The following is a 24,421-nucleotide window of genomic DNA, read 5'->3' on the forward strand; positions in this document are numbered from 1 at the left end:
TAATCCTCCTCTTTTTGCTGAGGAAGACCGGCTCTGAGCTAACATCCACTGCCAATCCTCCTCCTTTTTTTCCCCAAAGCCCCAGTAGATAGTTGTATGTCATAGTTGCGCATCCTTCTAGTTGCTGTATGTGGGACGCGGCCTCAGCATGGCCAGAGAAGCGGTGCATCAGTGCACGCCTGGGATGCGAACCTGGGCCGCCAGTAGTGGAGTGCTCGCACTCAACCGCTAAGCCACGGGGCCAGCTCCATAAAGTAAATATTTTTGAAATTTCTGAAGAAATATATTTGGTTAAACTTTGTCCATGTAACCTATGGGTATTTGTTTTCCCAAACTTTCAGTTTTGTTTGTCTTTATTCTTCAAATCAGTCTAACAGTCATTGAACATATTAGTTGTTTAGAAATACACTATTATCTTCTTTTCAACATCATCTCCAAGGTCTGTACTTAAATTCCTATTTTAGACGCTGGCATTGCTCTAATAACTTTTTTCCCCTTTAAAGTCCCTTTGTCTGATGTTAATATAACCACACCAGCTTTGCTGCTGAAATTTTCTAGGTCTATCTTTTTCCATCTTTTTACTTCAACTTTTCTCTACTTCTTGTAAATAGCATATAGGTGACATTTTTTTAAATCCAGTCTGACAATCTTTGTCTTTTAACTAGAGTATTTAATCAACTTACACTTATTGTAATTATTTCTGTATCTACATATATACAGCATCTTATTTTATATTTCTTATTTGTTCCACCTCTTTTTTTCCTTTCTTTATGATTTCTATTTATCCTGCCTCTTCTTTTACCCCTTCTGCTAGTGTGGAATTTATAAGCTCTGTTTCTATTTTTTAGTGGCAACTCTAGAAAATACAGCATGCATACTTATCAAATTGAAGTTAAATAAGTACATTGTTGCTTATTTTCTCATTTTTATTACTGAATCATCTTTCTTTATATCAGTTCAACATTAATTACATGGATCCACTAAATCAAGAGTCCCCATTAGTTTTCTCAAGGTAAAATACTTCCTGTATCTCCCTTTACCATAGCTTGTCCCTTCACAAGACACATGCAAATTCTTTCTCGGCCTATTATAAATTGCTATCCTCTTTTATCATTTCCAACTTACCCCATATGATACACCCGAACTTTTGGTTCAGGTTTTTAATCTTCTCTCATTTGGACTAATGTATGAGTTTCATAACTTGTTTCCCTAATCTAGTCTTCATCTACTGCAAATCTATCCTCCAGGCAGTCTCTAGCATGATGGACATAAAATACAAATCTGATTATGTCACTTTCATGCCTCAAACCCTTCAACATCTTCCCATCCTTTTTGGTAGTGATTTTCATATGTATTCTGTTCTAGAGAAGTAATTTAGTAAGAAAAGCTTTCCTTCAACTTGTCTTATATATTAATCTCTCTGAGCATCAGTTGGTAAAATGACGATAATATTAAAACTTATCTTACAGAGTTGCTATAAAAAAGAAATGAGATAATGCATGGCATTCTCAGCACAGTACCATGGTAAATAATCCAGATATTATGATTATTATTGTAATTATTATAGCTGTAACTGTTAACTTGCTTTGAAGTTAGGGTTCTGATCCTAAAAATGTTTGAAAACACCTAACCTACAAGATTAAGTCTGAGCTCTGTGACAAAATGCCTTCATGGTCTTACTCCCATCTTTCTAACCCAGTTGTCACCTCTCACACCTGTGTGATCAATACTGAACTAATCTAGCTCTCAGAACACTTCTTTCAGTTTGATATCTCTGCTTCTTTTGCTCATGTTCTTTCTGCCTGATGTCCACTTCATTAAAATGTGAGTTCGTCATAGATAACTCTGGGCCTTATACACTGATATCCCTCCTGCCTAGCACGGCATATGCTATACAGGAGGCACTCAAGAATGTTTCACTGAACTGAGTAGCTCTCTGAAGAGTGATATGATTCACTAATAAAAGATATTAAAATTTCATTAAAAGATGCCAGAGAATATCTTTATAAATTCAGTTAGGGAAAGTGTAAAATACACAAATCATAAATGAAAGATTGATATATTCAATTATTTGAAACTAAAAATTTTCCCATCAATGGGGCCTGCCCCATGGCATAGCGGTTAAGTGCACGCACTCCACTGCTGGCAGCCTGGGTTCGGATCCCGGGTGCACACCGATGCACCACTTGTCAGGCCATGCTGTAGTGGTGTCCCATATAAAGTGGAGGAAGATAGGCACAGATGTTAGCCCAGGGCCAGTCTTCCTCAGCAAAAAGAGGAGGATTGGCATGGATGTTAGCTCAGGGCCGATCTTCTTCACAAAAAAAAAAAAATTTCCCATCAAAAAATAACATAAATAAAGTGAAGACAAGTCTCAGACTGAGAAAAGTTACGTAGAAAGTATATAAATATAAAAGGATGTCCAAAATATGCTTTTAAAAATCCCCACTAAAATCAATAGGAAAAAAGCAACATAAGAGAATAACATGAACTTAAAATTAACAGAAGAGGAAACCAAAATGGCTGATAAGCATATGAAAAGATGCTACACCACCTCTAATAGTCAGAAAAAGTCTATCTAATAAATTCATGAGATATGATTTTAAATCTATCACAACAGCCAAAATTGAAGCCTGACAATTCTAAGTTTTTATGGGGATGGGTAGGAAAAGAAACTATCATACATACTGCTGTGAGGAATATAAATAAAGTTAAGATGCACATACCCTACAACCTAGTTATTATGGTAATTCTAGTAATTCCATTATTAGTTATTTATCATGGAAATTTTCTCACATGTACCCAAGAAAAGTATAAAAAGGTATATTATAGCAGTACTGAAACAATGAAAAAAGTGAACACGTCCTAAATGTGAGAATGAATGAATAAATTGTGGTAAAATCATACTATGAAATTATTATACTTTCTCTGAAGATGGTAAATGTTGACTGGAACCAAAAACTAAAACAAAATTTATTATTCACAATTTATAAAACTAAATATTCATTAAAAATTTAAATACAATTTTCAAGTGATATGGACTTTGTGGGTAAGTTTGTAGCATTTATACTTGTGAATTTAATATAGATTAACACTTCATTAAGACTTTTGGGATACCTGTAAAGCAGCGAAAATAAGAAAGCTAACACCTCATATATCAACATGAATAACTCTCCCAAATATAACGTTAAGTGAGGAAAGTAAGGTGTATAATGATTATATAGAATGATAGCATTTACGTATTGTTTAAAACCATACAAAACACTGCTATATATTGTTTAGGTATATGTAAACATACAAAGTATAAAGATATGTCTGGGACTAATAATCACCAAATTCAAACAGTGTTTATCTCTGGGGAGAGTAGGCACATGCAGGAAGTTTCAATTTTATTTATGACAGTGTATTTAGTAAACTGGATCATGAAATACATGGATTTTTTAAACACTTCTCCGGAAATAATTTAAAACTTACAGAAAAGTTGCAAGAATAAGGGTAGTGCACAGAGCACCCATCTAGCCTTTACCATGACTCACCTACTGTTAAAATTTTGCTCCATTTGCTCTAACATCTGTACTTATGAGCTAGTGCATACTCTCTGACTCCCTCTCTCTCTTCACACACACTTTTTCTGAGCAATTTGAGTGTATACACCATGACATTTACCCCTAAATACTTCAGTGTGTTTTCCTAAGAATAAAGATAATATCTTACATAACCACAGTACAGTTATCACCTTCTGCAAATTTAACATTGTTACAATATTTTAAGTCTAATCTCATATCTGTATTCCAACATTGTCCATTGACCAAATAATATTCTTTAGAGCCTTTTCCCTACAGTCAGGATTCGTTTTAGGATCAGATATTCCGTTTAGTTGTCACGTGTCTTTAGTCTCATTAAAAATGGAGCATTTCTACAACCTTTAAAAAGTTTTTCTTTTATTGAGGTAAAATTCACATACTATAAAATCAACCATTCTTAACAGAACAATTTATTGATTTGCTTATGTTGAACCACCTTGCATCCCAGGAATAAATCCCACTTGATCATGGTATATGATTCTTTTAAGGTATTGTTGAATTTGGTTTGGTAATATTTTGCTGAGGATTTTCACATCCATGTTCATCAGAATACTGGCCTGTAGTTTCTTTTTCTTGTAGTGTCTATGTCTGTCTTTCATATCAGGGTAATGCTGGCCTTGTAAATGAGTTTGGAAGTGTTCCCTCTTCTATTTTTTTTTTGTTGTTGTTGGGAAAGATTTGCCCTGAGCTAACATTTGTTGTCAACCTTCCTTTCTATTTTTTTTCTTCCCAAAGCCCCACTACATAGTTGTATATTTTAGTTGTAAGTTCTAGTTCTTCTACGTGAGCTGCCGCCACAGCATGGCCACTGACAGACGAATGGTGTGGTTCCGCGCCCAGGAACCGAACCTGGGCCCCCGAAGTGGAGTGCACCAAATTTTAACCAAAAGGCCATTAGGGCTGGTTCCTTCCTCTTCTATTTTTTGAAAGCGTTTGAGATGGATAGGTATTCATTCTTCTTTAAATGTTTGGCAGAATTCATCAGTGAAGCCATGTGGTCCTGGACTTTCCTTTTTGGGATATTTTTGCTTACTAATTCAATCTCCTTACTAGTAATTGTTCTGTTCAGATTTTCTATTTCCTTGGTAGGTTATATGTTTCTAGGCATTTTTCCATGCTTCTAGGTTATCTAATTTGTTGGCATCTAACTGTTCATAGTAGCCTCTCACAATCCTTAGTATTTCTGTGGTATCAGTTGTAATGTCTCCTCTTTCATACCTGATTTTGAGTTTTATGTCTTTTTTTTAGTTAGTCTACCCAAGGGTTTGTCAATTTTATCTTTTCAAAAAAATAGCTCTTAGTTTCATTGATCTTTTGTATTGTCTTATTACTCTCCATTTTACATATTTCTGCTCTGATCTTTGTTATTTCCTTCCTTCTATTAACTCTGAGCTTAGTTTGTCCTTCTTTTTCTTGTTCTTTAGGGTATAAAGTTAAGTTGTCTATTTGAGATCTTTCTTTGTCTTAATGTAGGTGTTTATCACTATAAAATTCCTTCTTAGATCTGCTTTTGCTGCATCCCATAAGTTTTGGTATGTTGTGTTTCTATTTTCATTTGTCTCATGATATTCTTGATTTCCCTTTTGATTTCTTCGTTGATTCATTGGTTGTTCAGGAGCATGTTGTTTAATCTTTACATATTTGTGAGTTTTCAAGTTTTCTTGTTATTACTTGCTAGTTTCATACTTTTGTGGTCAGAAAAGAAACTTGATATGATTTCAATCTTCTTAAATTTATTGACTTGTTTTGTGGCCAACATACGATCTATTCTGGAAAATATTCCACGTGGACTTGAGAAGAATGTGTATTCTGCTGCTGTTGGACGGAAGGTTCTGTATATGCTTGTTAGGTCCATCTGGTCTAAAGTGTTGTTTAAATCCAATTTTCTGTCTGGATGATCTATCCATTGTTGAACGTGGGGTACTGACGTCGTCTACTATTATTATATTGCCATTTTCCCCTTCAGATCTGTTAATATTTGCTTTATATATTTGGGTGCTCTGGCAAGGGTGCATAAATATTTACAATTTTTACATCCTCTTGATGAATTGACTACTTTATCATTATATAATGACCTTATTTGTCTCTTATTCCAGTTTTTGGCTTAAAGTCTGATATAAGTATAGCTATCTGTGTTTTCTTTCAGTTTGCATTTGCATGGAATGTATTTTTACATAACCTTTACCTTCAGTCCAGAAAGCTAAAGTGAGTCTTTTTTCTTTCAGGTTCCAGTGAGTATAGCAGTCAACACCTAGATATATGCTTAGTAGAAGCTGGATCCTCAGGCAGCTACTTGTAAACTATGAAGTCAAACCCCTTTTAGGAAAACACTGGGAGATGGGCATTTTTGCCTGCTCCCTCTGCAATTGGCCCTAAGGGGGCAGTTGCAGTGAGTGCTCACATGTCCATTAAGAACTATTTGTTTGTTTGCTATAGTCCTGTGGGACTCGTGAATGCAAGCCCTGTTGGCTTTCAGAGCTAGGTGTTTTGGGAGCACATCTCTCAGGTGGGAGCCTTAAAAGTTGGGATGCAAGATGTGTGGTCTAAATCCTTCATTCTTCAGGGAGAAGTTGGGAGTTGGGGGTTCCCTCTTCGATTGATGGCACTGTGCTGGGAGTGGGGTTTATGGCAAGAGTGTACCTCAGCCTTTCCTATCCATTTCAATGTGGGTATTTTCTGAGGAGCACAATGTGTAGGAGTCACTCAACAATCCTAGTTTCTGGATTTCTCTCAGAAGGAATTGCTCCGTATGTCGCTATACATTCGGTACATCTGTGGTAGGAGTGAAATGCAGGAGGCTCCTGTGTTGCCAGCTTGGCCCAGAGTCTCATCCAGCCCTTCTATGACTCTCATTTTCAGGATTTCCCTGTTAAATTTCTGGTTGGTCTGCCACTAGTCCCAACTAGGATTGTAACTTACACAACCAGAGTTATTTTTTTCCATTCATTTCCTACTGAGTTCAATACTATTGATAAATAAATGGCAAGCAACAGGATATATTGGAACATATGAGGAAGTCATCTGGTGTAAAACTAATTCAGCCTGACCTTGTTTTTCCAAAAGGGCCTGAGGCCTTTGAACTTGCATTGTATATCTGCTTTAAGCATTTACCATGTCCCAAAGACAAGAACAAATGCCCTTAAGATAAGGATGCAACTTCCCCCACACTGGCATTTCCTTAAGGAGAAGCATTTCTCCCTAGGCTAGGATTTGATTGCTGCGCTCATCCTGTGACCACCCACCTTGAGACAACAGACCTGCTACCTGCTGTGTCCCTCAATCGCTATGCCAACAGGACAATCTTGTGACTACTGTAAAAAGGATGCTGCAATCATATGTGATACATGTTCTTTGACAGTATATAACTTCTCTGTACACCCCACTTCTTTGGTGCCTTTCCTTGGGGAAGGATGGCCCTGGGCTATATGGTCCTCAAATTTGGCTCATAATAAACTCACCCGAATTTTGATTTATAGATTGATTACGGATTATTTGAGTCGACACTATTTTTACTGACAATGATGTAGGTTTAAGCTTCCCAACCCATTTGGCAGCAAAGCTGCTAGCTTTACGGCCAGCGCTGCTCTGGTAAAACTACCATTCTTACTGATAGAGCTGAGGTCTGAGGGAGATGGGAGCAAACCCAGGTAAGAATGCTGCAGATTCTTACTGTTCTTACCCAAAGTTCTAGCATGAATAAATGCTTCTGAGTTTGTTGCTTGCTTTTGGTCAATTTCCAGAGCTCTGTAATAGTTGTATTCAACAAATTTTGTCTAGTCTTATACTGGTTTTTGGTGAAAGGATTTGCCAAATTCTTCATACTGCCATAACCAGAAGTATTGTCCTTGGTGATGTCAATTTTGTTCACCTAAACTTTTGTTCAATGCTGTCTAATTTCTCCAATGTATATGTCATATTTTTCCTTACAACTAATATGTGTGGTCAGACACTATGCCCATGCAAATATCTTGTTCCTCACCAAATTTCTGCCTATATTTTGCATCTATTGATAACTACTGCCTGATTCAGTCTTTACTATGATGATTATAAAATGATTTTCCAAATCTACCATTTCCTCTACATTCACCAGTCAGCAATCAACATTCTGTAATATGCAGACTCCTCATTTATCCCCCACTAACCTGCTTATTTATACATCCATTATCAGTATGGATTCACGGATTCCTATTTTTTATTCCAATATTCTGTAAGTCATTACTGCCCTTAATTACTTTCGTGCTAAACAAGTCCTAGATTTAGACAGTGGGCACCCCTTATCCTAGTTCCTTGTGACATGAAGCCTTTGTTTTGTTTTTTTTTTTCAGTTCTTTCTTACTTTCTGACTTAAAAAAATAATCTAGGCTTATATTCTACCTACTCTGTCCCTACCCTAAGTTCAGCCATTGTTCCAAGAAGTCCTGGTTCTTTTTTGTGAGGAATGGTATTAAAGACCAAGATTCTGGGTATTAGAGTAAATGTTAGGTCATTTCTACTAGGGTATCTTTGTTTGTAGGACACTTCTGCAGCTAGAAGAAGAAATATATGCATGTACATACATTTATACATACACATACATGAACACATTTACATGCATATAGACAGACATACACATACATACGTATACACAAACACACATATTTGAGAAATCCTGTGTCCATACCATTACTTTCAATTCCAATCTATTCCCACAGGGTCTCCCCACCAACTTCAATACATATTTGTATGTCCCTTCTTCCAGTGAGAACCCTAGATCCTAATAAAATAAACATATTTATTCATTTGCTAAATCTTATATTACACATAAAATAGTTGCAGAATTTTTTCAGCCATTATAACTCAAAAACTAAATCAACTAAAAAGGAATTCACAATTTTTTTGCAATTCTCTCCTCAAACCTGTCCAAAACTGAGGTTTTATAGTCAAAGACTGTGTTCATAAGTTACTTAGTTTTTCTTCTTCACTGTGGTTACATTATTCATTTGAAAGACAGTGGAGTTTATTTGTTTCTGTATGCTTTCAATTTTAAGATTTTCTTTTTCGTTTCTTCCCATCATGATGGATCTAATATTATTTTCTGAAGATGTAAGACCTAAATATACTTTCAGAAGTCAAAACTATATAAGAAGGCCTACTCAGAGAAGCGTCACTCCTTCAACTGAATTAATAGTATCGTGCCAATATCAATTTCCCGGTTGTTATAAAGTACTATGATAATATAAGATATTGTTGTTGGGGGAAGGTGGTGATGTATACTTGAGGATTCTCGGCACCAATTTAGCAACTTCTTGTGAGTCAAAGTATTTAAAAATAAAAATTTATATTAAAAAAGTCTGTGGTTGCATTAGTTTCCAATGGCTGCTGTAACAACTTATCACAAGTTTGATGGCTTAAAACAACACAAACATATTATCTTAAAGTTCTGGATGTCAGAAGTCCTACAGCTCATGATCCCCTTCCATCCTCAAAGCTGGCAAAGGCCAGTTGAGTTTTTCTCACTTAATGTGATGTCAGGGTCCATCACTCTGACACTGACTCTTTTGCCTTCCTCTTCTATCTGTTAAGGACAATTGTGATTACACTGGGCCTACCTAAAGGAACTGACCCTCAAGTTGGATTTTGAAGGATAAGCAGGAGTTAGGGAGACAAGAGCAGCAAGGTTTTCAAAGCTGACGGAAGACCTACATGCAAAGAAACAGAGGACTAAAGGAGGAAAGGGCACTAAGAGACCTACAAGTAGCTCTGCCAAGTGCAAGTTTATGAAAAATTTGTATCCACAGGAAGGAGGCTAGGTTTTTTCCCTGAAGACTCTGAGGAAGAACTTTTCCCTCCTCACTCCTATCTGAACCCTCCGCAATTCTCTACAGAAAAGATAATCCATTCTGACAACCCATCAGAAAATAAAAGTCCCAGTCAGCATCATTTAGCATCAGATAAACCGTGAAGAAGGAAGGCATGCAGTTGTAAGGGACTCTATCCTACTTATATCAGTAAAAACAATCAGCTTATGATATCAAGGGGGGAAATAATACACTATACTTACTAAAATAGGAATTTATCTCTCACATATTAGGAATAAGTTAGGGATAATATTCTAGTGCTTAAAGAGTAAGTTTTTCATTATCCAGAAAATTATATAGTGTTATAAAGAATAAGTTACCCATGCCTAAATGTTTTTATTCCTAACTAGCAATGCTTGTTGCTGTATTCACAGCTACATAGTTATTTAGAAATTCAATTTCTCTGAACTACAAGTCATAATCAGTTTTCTACATAACCTTGAATTGTTTCCTAGTCTTCGGCAGCCAATGTCTATCCAAAGCTGCACAACAGCAGAGAAGACAATATGAAAAATAAACATTCCAGTGATAATTACTACTGATTTCGTTACAATGGTACATACACATCCTGTTGATTATTCAAATAGTAAAACATTCTGAAAAATTACTTCCTGATCTTAACATTTCTTTATGGGTTAAAGTTCTAAAATTCATAGCATCAAACATTAACAAATGTATTTGTCTCCCATTTTGAAAAAACAACACAGAAAACTTTTCTCCAGAATCCTCTCCTCCTCTGAATAATGACACGTTGCACAAATAGAACACTGTCTCAACTTTCAAATGGGAAAATTGAGGAAGACCTGGTTTTAAGACAGGATATATTTCAGAAAGCTTTAAACAATTTATTATAGTTCTTTCTGGTCAATCTACAATGAAGAAAACAATATAATAATGGTCATGGCTTAATATAAGTCATGAAAAAGGAGATTTCTGATTCAATCGATCAATATTTAAGTATCTACTATCCTCCAGGCACTGGGAATACAGCAATGAAGAAAAACAAAACCCCTACCTTCACAGGTTAACTAAAGCATTATATAGTTTATATAGTTTAGTTTTGTAACTATCACTAGGAGGCAATGTGTAATATTTGTTACAAATTCAGTATATTATTTCTAAATATGTTAGAAATGAAAATATTCTAAGTAAAAAATAGTGAAGAAAAATATAACTGAATTGAGCGACCATACATGAGTATAATTTAGTCGTTACGAACATGGATGGGCTTATTCCCTTCAGTGTGACATGAATTAAATACACTCTATGTGCTTTTAAGTAGACCTTAGCAATGTGGTAATCTTTAAATATAAGGAGTCCATTAACAAATACATATGACTACAAAGAATTCAAATCTAAAATTGTATATATCCCATGTAACAATCCATAAAAGACCAATTCAACCAAAACTATGTAAAAAGGTACAGCACATTTCTTTCCTTGTTTAACACTATAATTGGTTCTTTGGATGTAAGGTAATCACATCAGATTATTCCAACCCCAAATGGCCCAGATTCCTAGTCTGTGCCTATTCTGACTGACCAGTTTTTAAATCTACTTTTAAGTCTAAATTTAAGAAGCAGGAAGCAAAAGGAGCCTTGGGAGTAGAATAGCAAACCAACGGGAAGGATAATACAGAGTAACTGGAGAATTAAAGCAGGGAACAAGAAAGAGGGAACTGCCTTGGCAGAAATAACTCTTTTAATTAAAACTTCTTTTCTTCTCCCTTCTCCTCCCTTCCTCCACTATTAAACTTTTACCAAGTTGCTGAAATATACAGGAAACTGCTACACTGTAGGGGTGGATATAAACAAATCTGAGGCAGGCTGATAGGAGCTCACAGTTCACTGAAGATGGCAGGTTGGTAAATAAATAGTTAAAACACAACAGAATAGAGACATATACAAAGTGCTACAGCGGGCCGGCCCCCGTGGCGTAGCGGTTAAGTGCATGTGCTCCACTGCTGGTGGCCCACAGCGCACACTGACGCACAGCTTGTCAAGCCATGCTGTGGTGGCGTCCCATATAAAGCGGAAGAAGATGGGCAAAGATGTTAGCCCAGGGCCAGTCTTCCTCAGCAAAAAGAGGAGGATTGGCATGAATGTTAGCTCAGGGCTGATCTTCCTCACAAAAAAAAACAAAAACAAAAACAAAAAATACAAAGTGCTACAGAGCACAGAAAAGAGGGTAAGTTATCCTGCTACCATTTGTAAGTTGCATACTTAAATGCTGGAGTAGCCAAATTTTATAAGACTATTAATCTCTAAAGTCCTGAAAGAGCAAAATGAAATTTTAGACAAGAGAACTTCGCGACAATGAAAGATAATACTTAACGGCTTCTTGTCTCAGAGCATTTGCATTCATTAAAGAGTAACTCGATACAAACACAGAGATAGCTATTTAACAGCAGCATTTAAGCACCATAAAAAGAAAATGGAGAAGACAGTTTTGAACCAGGATTCTTCCGAACTGTCCTCAAATTATATCATGTAGCAACCACATAGTTTATTTATGTGTAATTCTAGCAAGCGTAGTACACTTGTCAACAAGCACTCAATCGGTCAATGACCATCAGTCTTTGGTATTTTAACAATGGTTTCCTTTACAAAACTAGCATAAATATTTAATCTTTTATTTTGAAAAGAAAAGCAATCAATTTCCTGATAACATTCTGACTATTTCCTACAACCTTATACTCAAGCTTCATCAAACATCTTACTATTTCATGAAGGCATTTCATGGCTCTATACTCTTGCTTATGGTCTTCTTTCTGCATGGAATGCCCTTCTTCCTCTTTCCTAGCTGGTAAGAGTTAGCTCTTGGTATCTCTTTATTGTACTAAATACACTGTACTATAATTTTTGAAACATAATCTGTTTCTCCACTAGGCTAAAAGTATATCTGGGATAAAGGCTGTGAGTTTTTCATCTTTATATCTCTAGTAACTTAGCACAGGACCTGGCACATGGTAATGGCTTTGTAAACATTTGATGACAAAAATATACTCCTGCAGGTGGGCATTATAGGGACTTTATTCTTTGTGCTATTTATTACAAAAAATTAAATTCAAACAGTCTTCCCTAAAGATCCTTAGGCCTCTGGAGTAGAGTAAACATGGTAAGCAGTTTCTTCAGAAAAGTGCTCCAGAACAGACTAGTGAGTGAGAAGATTTAATTTGTTTCAAATTCCCAAGAAAAACAGTTGATATTCAAATTGTCAAAAAATGATTAATCATAGATATAGTTGCAGTAAAAAACTAAATTTCCTATTTCCTCCTTTTCCACCTAGACCAAATATGCCATTCATGGTAATGGTCTAAACTCTTCAGCACTCAAATTCTCTATCTTTTTAACTATATATATTGGAAAAGAAAATGGCTGCTTCAATTCTTCCCATTATAATTGAGAATAAGACTAAAACAAGTAATAACACTACATGAATAAGCTGGGAAAACTGAGTGAAAACAGAAACATGATCCAAGGCACTCAATTTTGATTATTTAAGGAAAAAGGACAAAAATCATTCTACAAATTGATGCGTTAATCATGTGGTTCATAAATTTACTAATCAACATATTCTTAAAGGTGTTACCTTTAAAGAGAACAATTTTGCACAACATAAGCCTTCATTCTTTCCTCTGGCATCTTTTCATCTTTCTATTTCAGGAATATAAATCATTTTTGATACACTTATAAAAGTTAATATAACTTCAAGAATAATTATATAGCATTATAGACAGAAGCTCTTCCAGGGGAAGACAAAAGAGAGAACACCAAAAGTTTTCCATTAAAATATTTAAAAACAGAAACAACTTTCTGAATAGCAAGTTATGGCTACAATCAACATTTTAAGGATATTTATGTACAAAGTAAAAGTAATATTTGTAAGATAAACTGAAGAAAAAACTCTAGCCACTTTAATAATTAAAAAAAATCTATATTTAGTATTAGAGATAATCAACACAGAAATAATGACTTAACAATAGTTACTGAAAAACTAGCTAAAGTTAAATATGGATAAGCAAAAAGAAAGCATGCATATAAAAAAGTTTATACCAAGACTAAATCATGATGAAACATAAATTTTGAACAAATAATGAGTAAGGAGATTGAAATTGTAATCAAAAACCTCCCAACGAAGAAAAGGCCAGGACAAGATGATTTCACTGGTAAATTCCACCAGACATTTAAAGAAGAATTAATATCAATCCTTCTCAAATTCTTCCAAAAAACTGAAGAGGAAACGCTCCCCAACTAATTTTACAAGGCCAGCATTACCCTGATAAAAAAAAAGCCAGATAAGGAGACTATACAAAAAGAAAACTGTAAGTCAATATCTCTGATAGATACAGATGCAGAAATTATCAATAAAGTACCAGCAAATTGAATTCAACAGCACATTAAAAGTGTCATACACAACGATCATGTGAGATTTATTCTAGGGGCGCAGGGATGGTTCAACATACACAAATCAATCAATGTGATACACCACATTAATAGAATGGGAGATTAAAAAACCATATGAACATCTCAACAGATGCAGAATAAGCATTTGACAAAATTCAACACCCTTTCATGATAAAAACTCTCAACAAATTACAAATTGAGTATAGAAGTAATGTACCTCAACATAATAAATGCCATATACTACAAGTCCACAGCTAACGTCTTACTCAATGGTGAAAGGCTGAAAGATTTCCTGCTAACATCAGGAACAAGACAAGGTTGTCCACTCTCACCACTACTATTCAATACAGTACTGGAAGTCCTAGCCAGAGCAATGGGCAAGGAAAAGAAATAAAAAACATCCAAAGTGGAAAGGAAAAAGTAAAATGGTCTGTCTTCAGATGATACGATTTTATATACAGAAAATCCTAGACTCCACCAAAAAACTGTTAGAACTAATAAAAGAATTCAGTAAAGTTGCAGGATCAACAGACAAAAATCAGTTTTGTTTCTATACACTAACAATGAACTATCTGAAAAAGAAATAAACAATCCCATTTACAATAGCATCAAAAATAATAAAATATTTAGGAATAAATTTAACCAAGAAGGTGAAAGATCCATATATTGAAAACTACAAGACTTTGATGAAAGAAACTGAAGAAGACACAAATGAATGGAAAGATGTCCCATGTTCACGGATCAGAAGAATTAATATTGTTAAAATGTCCACACTACCCAAAACCATCTATGGATTCAGTGCAATCTCTATCGAAATTCTAATTATATTTTTCACAGAAATAAAAAAAAAACTATCTTAAAATTCACATGGAACCATAAAAGACCTCAAATAGCCAAAGCAATCCTGAGAAAGAAGAACAAAGCTTGAGGCATCACACTTCCTGATTTCAAACTATATTACAAACCTATAGTAATCAAAACAGTATGTTACTTGCATAAAAACAGACACATAGATCAATGGGACAGAATCTAGAGTGTAGAAATAAACTGAAACATATACAGTCAACTAATATTTGACAGAGGAGCTAAGAATATACAATGGGGAAAAGATAGTCTCTTCAATAAATGGTGCTGGGAAAACTGGACAGTCACATGCAAAAGAATGAAATTGGACCCCTATCTTACATCACTCACAAAAAATAACTCAACATGGACTAAATATATAAATTTAAAAACCAAAACTATAAAACTATTAGGAAAAAAACAGGGAAAAAGCTCCTTGACACTGATTTTGGCAATGAATTTTTGGATGTTACACCAAAAGCACAAGCAGCAAAAAACAAAAATAAACAAGTTGAAAAGTTTCTGTACAGCAAAAGAAACAATCAGCAAAATAAAAAGGCAACCTACAAAATAGGAGAAAATATATGCAAACCATCTATTTGATAAGGGATTAATATACATAATATGTAAGGAACTCATACAACTCAATAGTAAAAAAACAATCCAATTAAAAAAACAGCAAAGGACTTAGACATTTTTCCAAAGAAGACATAAAAATGCCAACAGGTACACAAAAAGAGGCTCAACATCACTAATTATCAGGGAAATGCAAATGAAAATCACAATGAGATATCACCTTACACTTGTTGGAATGGTTCTTATCAAAAAGACAAGAAGAGATAACAAGTGTTGGCAAAGATGTGGAGAAAAGGGAACTGTTGTGCACTTTTGGTGGCAAGTTAAATTGGTGCAGCCACTATGGAAAACAGTATGGGAGTTCCTCAAAGATTAAAAATAGAACTACCATTTGATTCAGCAATCCTACCTCTGGGTATATATCCAAAGGAAATGAAATCACTGTCTGGGAGAGGTATCTACACTCCCATGTTCACTGTAGCATTATTCATAAAACCCAAGACATGGAAACAACCTAAATGTCCATCAATGGATGAATGGAAAAAGATGTGGTATACATATATACATACAACGGAATGTTATTCAGCCTTAAAAAAGAAAGAAAAAAGAAGGAAATTCTGCATTTTGTGACAACATGGATACACTTTGAAGGCATTATGCTAACTGAAACAAGTCAGACAGAGAAAGACAAATACTCTATGTTCTCACTTATATGAGGAATCTAACAAGCTGAACTCTTAGAAATAGAGTAGAAGGGTGGTTGCCAGAGGTTAAGGGTTGTGGGAAATGGGGAGATGTCCGTCAAAGGGTACAAATTACAGGTTTAAAATGAATAAATTCTCTCGATCTAATGTACAGCAAGGTGACTGTAACTAACAATATTGTATTATATACTTGAAAGTTGTTAAGAGAGTAGATCTTAAATATTATCAGCACACACACACAAAAATGATAATTATGTGAGGGGATGTGTTTACCTTTATTGTGGTAATCATTTTGTAATATATAAGTGCATCAAATCACCACAATGTAAACTTTAAACTTACATATGTTGTAAGTCAATAATATCTCAATAAAGCTGGAAAAAAAAGGATAAACACAGATGACATGAGACTAATGTTTAACCATGGAAACAGAGTGATGATAGCTGAAGGCCCAAGATCATTTTAGTCTGTGACTTTAAAAATGTTTAATAAACAGTATACTATAAAAGCTGAAGAATAAGTATTCTAAAACTAGTGTGTCTGCAGTTAAAATACAAATTATAGGTGAACAGATATGACAAAAGATGTCATGAGAATTTCAAAAAATTATTTGGGTCAAGGAGGGACACAAACAGCTATGGATTAGATTAAAAAATCAGAAGGGCTATAAAAACCAGTTCCTGTGAATACAACCTATTTAACACAAAAAATAACACTACAGTTTTCTACACTTAAAACACAAATCTTCAGGTAAACAAAAATAGTTCACATAGGCTGCAACAAGAAACAAACAAACTAACAAGATGGCAAGTCAGAGATGAAGGGGATTAACAGGAATTTATAGGGAATGAGATGGGTGACAGCAAAAGTCTGCATAATTATTTCAGGCAAACACAGAGACCTCGCAAACTGTGAAAAACAAATTCATTATCATAACAATCCTTGGAGAGAAGAACCAAGGAAATGCTATCATTACATTTAGACCTTTCACAGGAAAACCAGTCAAGGCTACAAAAAAAATCTTATAGTCTTATCTGCTTCCCGTCTGTGCTTTGTAAAATCCACCACCACCACCCCACCCCCAACCCAGGTAGTGAACTCTGATAATGGTCTAATATTGGCCTTCAACAACAGTCCAACCAAAATGACTGGTGATAAGAGCATGCCTTCAGACAGAATTATCAGTACCACATGCTCTGGAAACTACAACTCTGCATACACTGCGGTTTTAGAGTCATCCTTCTTTCTCCTTTCCTTCCTTATCTTTTCCTTATTCTTTCCCTGGAAAAGTAAATTTTGAATACGTAAGCAAAACATAATTAAGCTCAAAATACCAGAGCGTATTGATCTTCAAATGACTAATCATCACGTGTTTTAACACACTTCATCCATACACAGAACATTTCCTAATGAGTTATGATTGCCATTTTCTTCATGGCTAGTGTGTTCATTCATTTATTCAACAAACATTGATGCCTTCTGTGCCTAAGACACTATGCCAGATATAGAGGACACAGAGAATAAGACAAGCCAGTTCTCGAAGCTCACAGTCTAGTAAGGGAAAACTCCATATTAACAGGAGAAAAGCACAGAGTAGAATTTCCATACCATCCCTGAGATATCTGAGAATCAATATATCAGCCCTGTAATGCTTACCTCTAGACTTTTCGTTATCTGAGAAGGATAAAATCTAATTTGTTCAAGTATTGCACTTTTTTTTTCTTTTTTTTTTAAAGAGGAAGATTTGCTCTGAGCTAAAATCTATTGCCAATCTTCCTCTTTTTTTTGCTTGAGGAAGATTAGCCCTGAGCTAACATCTGTGCCAATCTTCCTCTATTTTGTACGTGGGTTGCCGCCACAGCATGGCTTGGCGAGTGGTGTAGGTCCGTGCCCGGGATCTGAACCCACGAACCTGGACCACTGAAGCAGAGTGTGCCGGACTTAACCACTATGCCACAGGGCCAGCCCCAAGCATTGCACTGTTTTAAAAAAATAAAAATTAGATATACATATAAAGAGTTAAACAGTTTTATATATTTTTAAAAATATATTTTTCTCCTAAGATAAAACACAAATATAGAACACCATACAAACCAAATGCATGGCTTAATGAATTATCTTACAAATAGCACTTACATTGAGAAACCCTAGAAGCCCTTCCATGTGCCCCCAATCACAACCACCTCTCCATTGCCATTAAGTAACCATTATCCTGACTTTGCTATTAACCATTTTCCTGATTTTTTTCTATACGCAGTTTTGTCACTCAAATGTGCATCCCTAGACACTACAGTTCAATCTTACTCTATTAAAAATGCGATGTGTTTTAAATCTCTTTTAATCTAGAGGTTCGGCTTCCATTCCTTTTCTTTCAATTTATTTGTTAAAGAACCTGGGACATTTGACTGATAGAGTTTCCGAGAGCCTGGATTTTGACAACTGCAGTCTTTTGGCGCAGTTCCATGTGTTCCCCTATCTTCTGTATTTCCTGTGATCAGACTCAGATTTAATCCTTCTGGTAAAACTACAGGTAGTGTTTGGTAAGGTTAGGTACATAACATCTGCTTGTTTTTCTTCTCATGATAACAGTTATTGATGCTTAGATCTTCATTCACTGAGGGCTGTAAAATGATGATGTTCTATTTCCATAATTTCTTTTTCATTTACTGATGCAATACTTTTAAAAAGCAACAATTCTCCTCATCTACTATTGGGTTACCTTGTAAAACTATAGTTCATATAGACAAGGCAAAATAAATGCATGATTGATGATCCTTTATTGATAAGTTTTCAAGATAAAGTAGTTCCTTGTCATATTTTGAGGTAACAATTTTTTTATTTTAATATTATGAATTCATGGATTTAAAAATATTTTCTGGGTTTCAATCAACTGCAATTATTATCATTTTTGATGCTCAAATTGTACCATCTTAGATCAGTTGCAAGCCTCTTCAAGATGGATCCTGAGTTCTTTTGACAAGCCCCTAATAGCTTTTCTTTATTGAGATATAATTCACATACCATAAAATTCACCCTTTTAAAGTATACAATTCACTGGTTTTGAGTATAGTCACAGGTTGTGAAACCATCACCAGTGCTTAACTCCAAAACAATTTCATGACCTGAAGAGAAACCCCATACTCATTCAGAGTCACTTTCCATTGTTCCCTCCTCCTAGCTCCTGTCAATCACTAATCTACTTTCTGTCTCTATAGATTTGCCTATTCTAGACATTTCATATAAACGGAATCATACAATATGTGGCCTTTTGTGTCTGGCTTCTTTCACTTAACAATGTTTTCATGATTTGTCCATGTTGTAGCATGTATCATCACTTCATTCCTTTTTGTGGTTGAATAATATTCCATTGTGTGGATATACTATAATTTGTTTATCCATTCATCAGCTGACAGACATTTGAGATGTTTCCAGTTTTTGGCTATAATGAATAACGCTGCTATGAACATTCATGTACAAGTTTTTGTTTGAACATATGTTTTCAATTCACTTGTAGAATTTGATATATTTTGACACATGTATATACCTGTAAAACCATCGCCACAATCAAGATAACGAACACAAACATCATTCCAAGGTTTTCTCACGTCCCTTCATAATCCCTCTCTTCTCACTCCCCAGGTAACCAGTGATCTGCTTCTGCCACCATAGATTAGGCCACATTTTCTAGAACTTTATAGAAACCGAATCATACACTATGCATTCTTTTTTCTCTTGCTTTTTTCATTCAGCATAATTATTTTCAGATTAATCCATGCTGTAGCATGTATCAATAATTCATTACTTTATACTGCTTAGTAGTATTCCATCGTATGGATAAACCACAGATTATTTCTCCCTTATCATCACCATTATCCATTACCAAGGATGGACACTGAGCTTGCTTCCAGTTTTCTACTATTATAAAATATGAATATTCACATACAAATATTTTTATGAATAATTTTCCTATCATTTTCCTTAGGTAAATGCCTTTTTAAAAAAGTCAAACTGTGTTCCAAGTTAGCTGTCCCATTCAAATTCTCATTACCAGTCAAAGTTCCAATTCCTCCATATCTTTGCCAATATTCAGGCAGCCCTCTGAAAAGCTAGAATGTTGATGCTCCTCTCCCTCCTTCCCCAGGGATAAGCCTCTCCTTCTTTTTTGCACACCTTCTCCTAATTGCGCCAAGCTTTGATGGTCGCAGAAAGCCACCCTCACTCTTCTTTGTGTTCGGTGGCACTCGGGCATCCAAACTATGCTGATTCTGTCAGTGCTCCAATTGAAGTGAGACAGAAACCAGTCCCTCGGGCAGCCCTCCATAAAGCTGGAACATTGGAAGCCAGTCCACTCTTCTCTTTCCTCTCCCTCAAGGAGAAGCTGCAAGCTGGGGCATCCTCTCCCAGTGCTGAGCTGTGCTGGGTTGCGGGAGAGGCTGACCAGGTAAAGTGAAATTGCTCTTCTTACCCATTTCAAGGTTGCTGTTCTCAGCTTTGTGATCATCTAGGGTACTGAAACTTCTTAACTGGATTCTGGAAATCTCATAAAGGTATTTTGGTCTGCATATCATTGCTAAATCGATGTTTCTGTGGGAGAACAAGGACCAGGACTTCCTATTCTGTCATCTTGCTGACGTCACTCCCCAAATTCTCATTCTTGACTGTTTATCTCCTTCACTATTTTAAGCACAGTAATTTTAATATCTGAATCTTATAACTATTTTCTGGCACTCCTGTGGATCTTTTATACTGTCTATGATTTTTTTCTTTCTTTCACATAGGTTTAGTTCTCGTGTTTCTGATTAATTTTGACTGAGTGTTGGGCACATATATGAAAAATTATAGATATACTGGAGGCCTAGAATACAGTTATCTTGTTCCAGAGAAAATTTACTTTTACTTCTACTATATGGCTAGAGACAGTAGTATCAAGGATCATCGTAATCCATTTCAAGGAACTGAAATAATTTCAAGCTGTACTTCAGTTCCTCAGGGGGCCTGTCTACTTGTGATATACCTAGGAGTGGTCCCAACTCAAAGCATGAGAGCATTATAAAGGAATCTCCCTTGGGAAAACCTGAACTCCAATTTTCCCCTTCCCTGTGGGATATCAATAGTGCTGATCAGCTTTGTAGTTACTTCCAAAATCAACAGGGGCTCTGGGAAAAATTGGTTCCAAATATCTGGCTCACTTCTCTAGGTTTTCTTCTTCTCTTGGACCATGGCTTGGTAATTCTTTACTGTTTCTGATGCTTTCAAGCAGATGTTATTTATATTTGTATAGCTTTTCTAGTAGTCAGTGTTAAAAGGGTTAGTCTGAATTACAGAGGCCAATATTAATGGAAGAGAGGTCCAGGATTTTATAAATTTATACTTTATCTATAGCAGTTTTTCTCAGTGGGAGTGCTACTGGTATTTGAGGTAAAAATTCTTCTGGTGCATATATGTCATGCATAACAGATATTTAATATCCCTGGTCCTGGGCATTAAATGCCAGTAACAATCCCTCCTCTCCCCCTCAAATCACTGTAAAAACTAAAAAGCATGAGAGGTTTATAAGGCATTCATTAAGTATAAGATAAATGGTAGCATTTTGGAATGTGAAATTATTTTATTTGTGTCATATCCTTCTATTCCTCTTCATGGTAAATCTTTGCTTTGATTGATCCTTTAGAAGTATACAGGTGAACAGTGCTTGGCCAAAAGCAATTAAGTCAATGGTTAGAAGGGACAATGGACAGGCTGCTGGTAGTCCATGAAGCCCCTAAAATTATTTCCAAAAGTTTGTGGAAGGAGGATTTTCATCAAGAATATGTTCTTTAGAAAAGTAAGTGCCACCAGGGAAAAATTACCTATTTCACACATTAAAGAAAACAGCTTTAATTAAATTAGGACTCACTTGAGATGATCCAGTGAGTAGAAACTTTCAGGGGGGCAGAGAAAAAAGGACACGTAATTTTTTAGAGTTTGAACTCCTAAGGGGAGACAGACGTAATAGAGAAGAACTACTACTTTCGGATTGGTATCACCATTCATCTTTATTAGGATACCAAAAAACTCTACTTATATTTACATTAATCTCTTCTAAGTCTTTTTAAATTTAACTGATTGAAGTCACAGCAAAAGAATAAGGATGAGGCTACTAATGAAAAGGAGTGGTAAATTACAGAGCAGAGCAAGGAGCAAAAATCAACACGAGACAGGAAGGAAATAAAAGGGTAGAATTTTTGTGCAAGGAACTAAGAATTCCATGGAGAAGCAGAGTATGAGCCCCAGGGAAGGGAAGGTTTCAATATAACTAGAAAAAGACAAGCATAGATGAAGAACAATGACAAAGACTGAATCAAAGAGAGTGGGACACTCATATGCAGGCACATATAAAGGACAAGTAAGAGGTAAAGCAAATGGGAATCTCTAGCAGCCTTAGTCTGAGACATCCTCATTTTTAAGTTGTATTACTCCTTAAATGAAGTACAAGCTGTCCAGTGTACATAAGACACTTTCTAGTGTCCTCCCCCCAGTTCTTCATCCTAGCCATTGCTAGAAAATTGGAGATAAAAGTCCTGATAGAAGGACAGGACTTTTAGTTCTATCTGACAAGTTTTCTACAAAACTACAATTCCAGGAAAGCAATTCATCTAATGAAAAGCAAAATATACTATCTACTCATCTTTTAGGCATAAAGAAAATATTTCTACCTTCCAAAAGTCTAATTGACTCTAGAGCAAAAGAGGCCTAAAAATTAAAAAAAAAAAAAAAGGAATGAATACTAGTTAAGACTAGGACCCACATAATTATATATTTTGTATATCAGGTATTTAATGATTTGCTTTTTATTTTCTTGATTCCTGTCGTGATGTGAGGTTAAAATAAATCTTTTTTTCGTAGGCTTCTATAAGAGGACATTGAAAATGGGAGAGAAGACATACCCAACTGCTGAAACAGGAGAGCCACACTAGTGCCTGTGACTGGAAGACTATCATGCAAAGGAGTCTGAATCAGCTGTCTATCTCCTGCACCCAAGGAAAACAGCTTCTGCAGAATGGGAGAAAAACACACAAACACACAAATGATTTCTTTTCAGACATTTTCTTAAGATTAAAAAATCCCTTTGAAGTTCAAATTTGGATCAGATGATGACCATATAAGATCCAATTAACAGATGCAAAGGGCAACAATGTAGCCTAAAACATTGAAGTTACTTTGTGCCCAACTGAGTATGGTACAAGAAAATTCAGGAGTTGAAAGTTGGAAATTTCGTAGTGATGAGATATGAAAATCACTGACAATCAGACAATTAAAAAATAATAAAACGTTAAAGTCAACATTTATATGCCAAGTGTATCTTAATAAAACTGGGAAAAATAAAAGAACTATAACATGAGTCACATATGTAATTCTAAAATTTCTGGTAGCCAAAATAAAAAAGTTTTTAAAAATAAAATAACATAAAGTCAACAAAAATCCCATCATAGTAAAGACCCATAAAACAATTCCACTGCTTTAAAGTTTAGGTTGAATCATGACCAAACTTACATTTCATATTCTGCCCTTGGAGCAGAGGTAGGAGAATGAGGGAGGAGAGAGCAGGAGGAAGAAAAGAAGATAAAAACTTAAGAGTAATTAAAGACACTTGGAAAGACAGAAGACAGTTGAAAAGACAAAGGGCAAGGAAAAAGGATGCCAATTTCATTATCAGTAACATCTCTGTCAGACTGAGGATAAACAATGTAATTTTTAGAGGGCTGTCCTCTTCCCCAATATTACATAAGGATAAGCAAAATAAGTAATCAACTAATCAATTTTAGGGCTTAAGGAAAAGTATTTTTTTCTTTTTTTAAAGTACGGTGTCCTAGAAACATTAAGTCATAGCAGCTGAGGTTCTTATTTTTCTACTCCAGAAATATGAATATGAAATACTTTAAGCCATACAGAAATATGAAATTTTAAATATGAAAATCTCAACACATACAGAAGACGAAAAACACATGACCACTTTGAGAAAGTTTTATTTCAGTAAAAGAGTTTAATGTCCTCATCTGAGGCTCAATCTGTGACAAAATTCTTGGGAAATTTTAAGGTACAGATTATACTTTCCAAAGAAGATCTGTGATTTTACAGGATGGTCAACATTATTATTATTAAAGGTAGCAAACTGGAATAACAAAAATAAGCCCTCTTCTTTCAAAGCTTAAAGGCAAGCTATTCTATTAAAGATTACAAACAATACACAAAATGATTTTAGGACCACATATAATTGCTGTTATCCAGGGAAATTAATAAATAAATGAATCTATTCAGAAGTAGTTATAATGTTACAAAGAATCGTTTTGAGAGTTTTCTTAATGTTATCTAATTTTTATCACTCAAATTTTTTTTGTGTGTGAGGAAGATCAGCCCTGAGCTAACATCCATGCTAATCCTCCTCTTTTTGCTGAGGAAGACTGGCTCTGAGCTAACATCCATTGCCAATC

The 24,421-nt window shown here is 35.2% G+C and overlaps 1 protein-coding gene across 4 annotated transcripts in view; it reads right to left on the reverse strand.

Moving 5' to 3' along the window:
- Positions 1-24,421, reverse strand: part of SBF2 (SET binding factor 2) — a 507,948-nt gene that overhangs the window by 231,243 nt on the left and 252,284 nt on the right. For all 4 annotated transcript variants that reach the window (XM_058545967.1, XM_058545970.1, XM_058545966.1 and 1 more), the window contains one exon: positions 22,877-22,982. In XM_058545967.1, the coding sequence (XP_058401950.1) occupies positions 22,877-22,982 (106 nt within the window). The remainder of the gene's footprint in view (positions 1-22,876; positions 22,983-24,421) is intronic.

The sequence above is a fragment of the Diceros bicornis genome, chromosome 7 (assembly GCF_020826845.1).
Source record: "Diceros bicornis minor isolate mBicDic1 chromosome 7, mDicBic1.mat.cur, whole genome shotgun sequence".
Taxonomy (NCBI): Eukaryota; Metazoa; Chordata; class Mammalia; order Perissodactyla; family Rhinocerotidae; genus Diceros; species Diceros bicornis.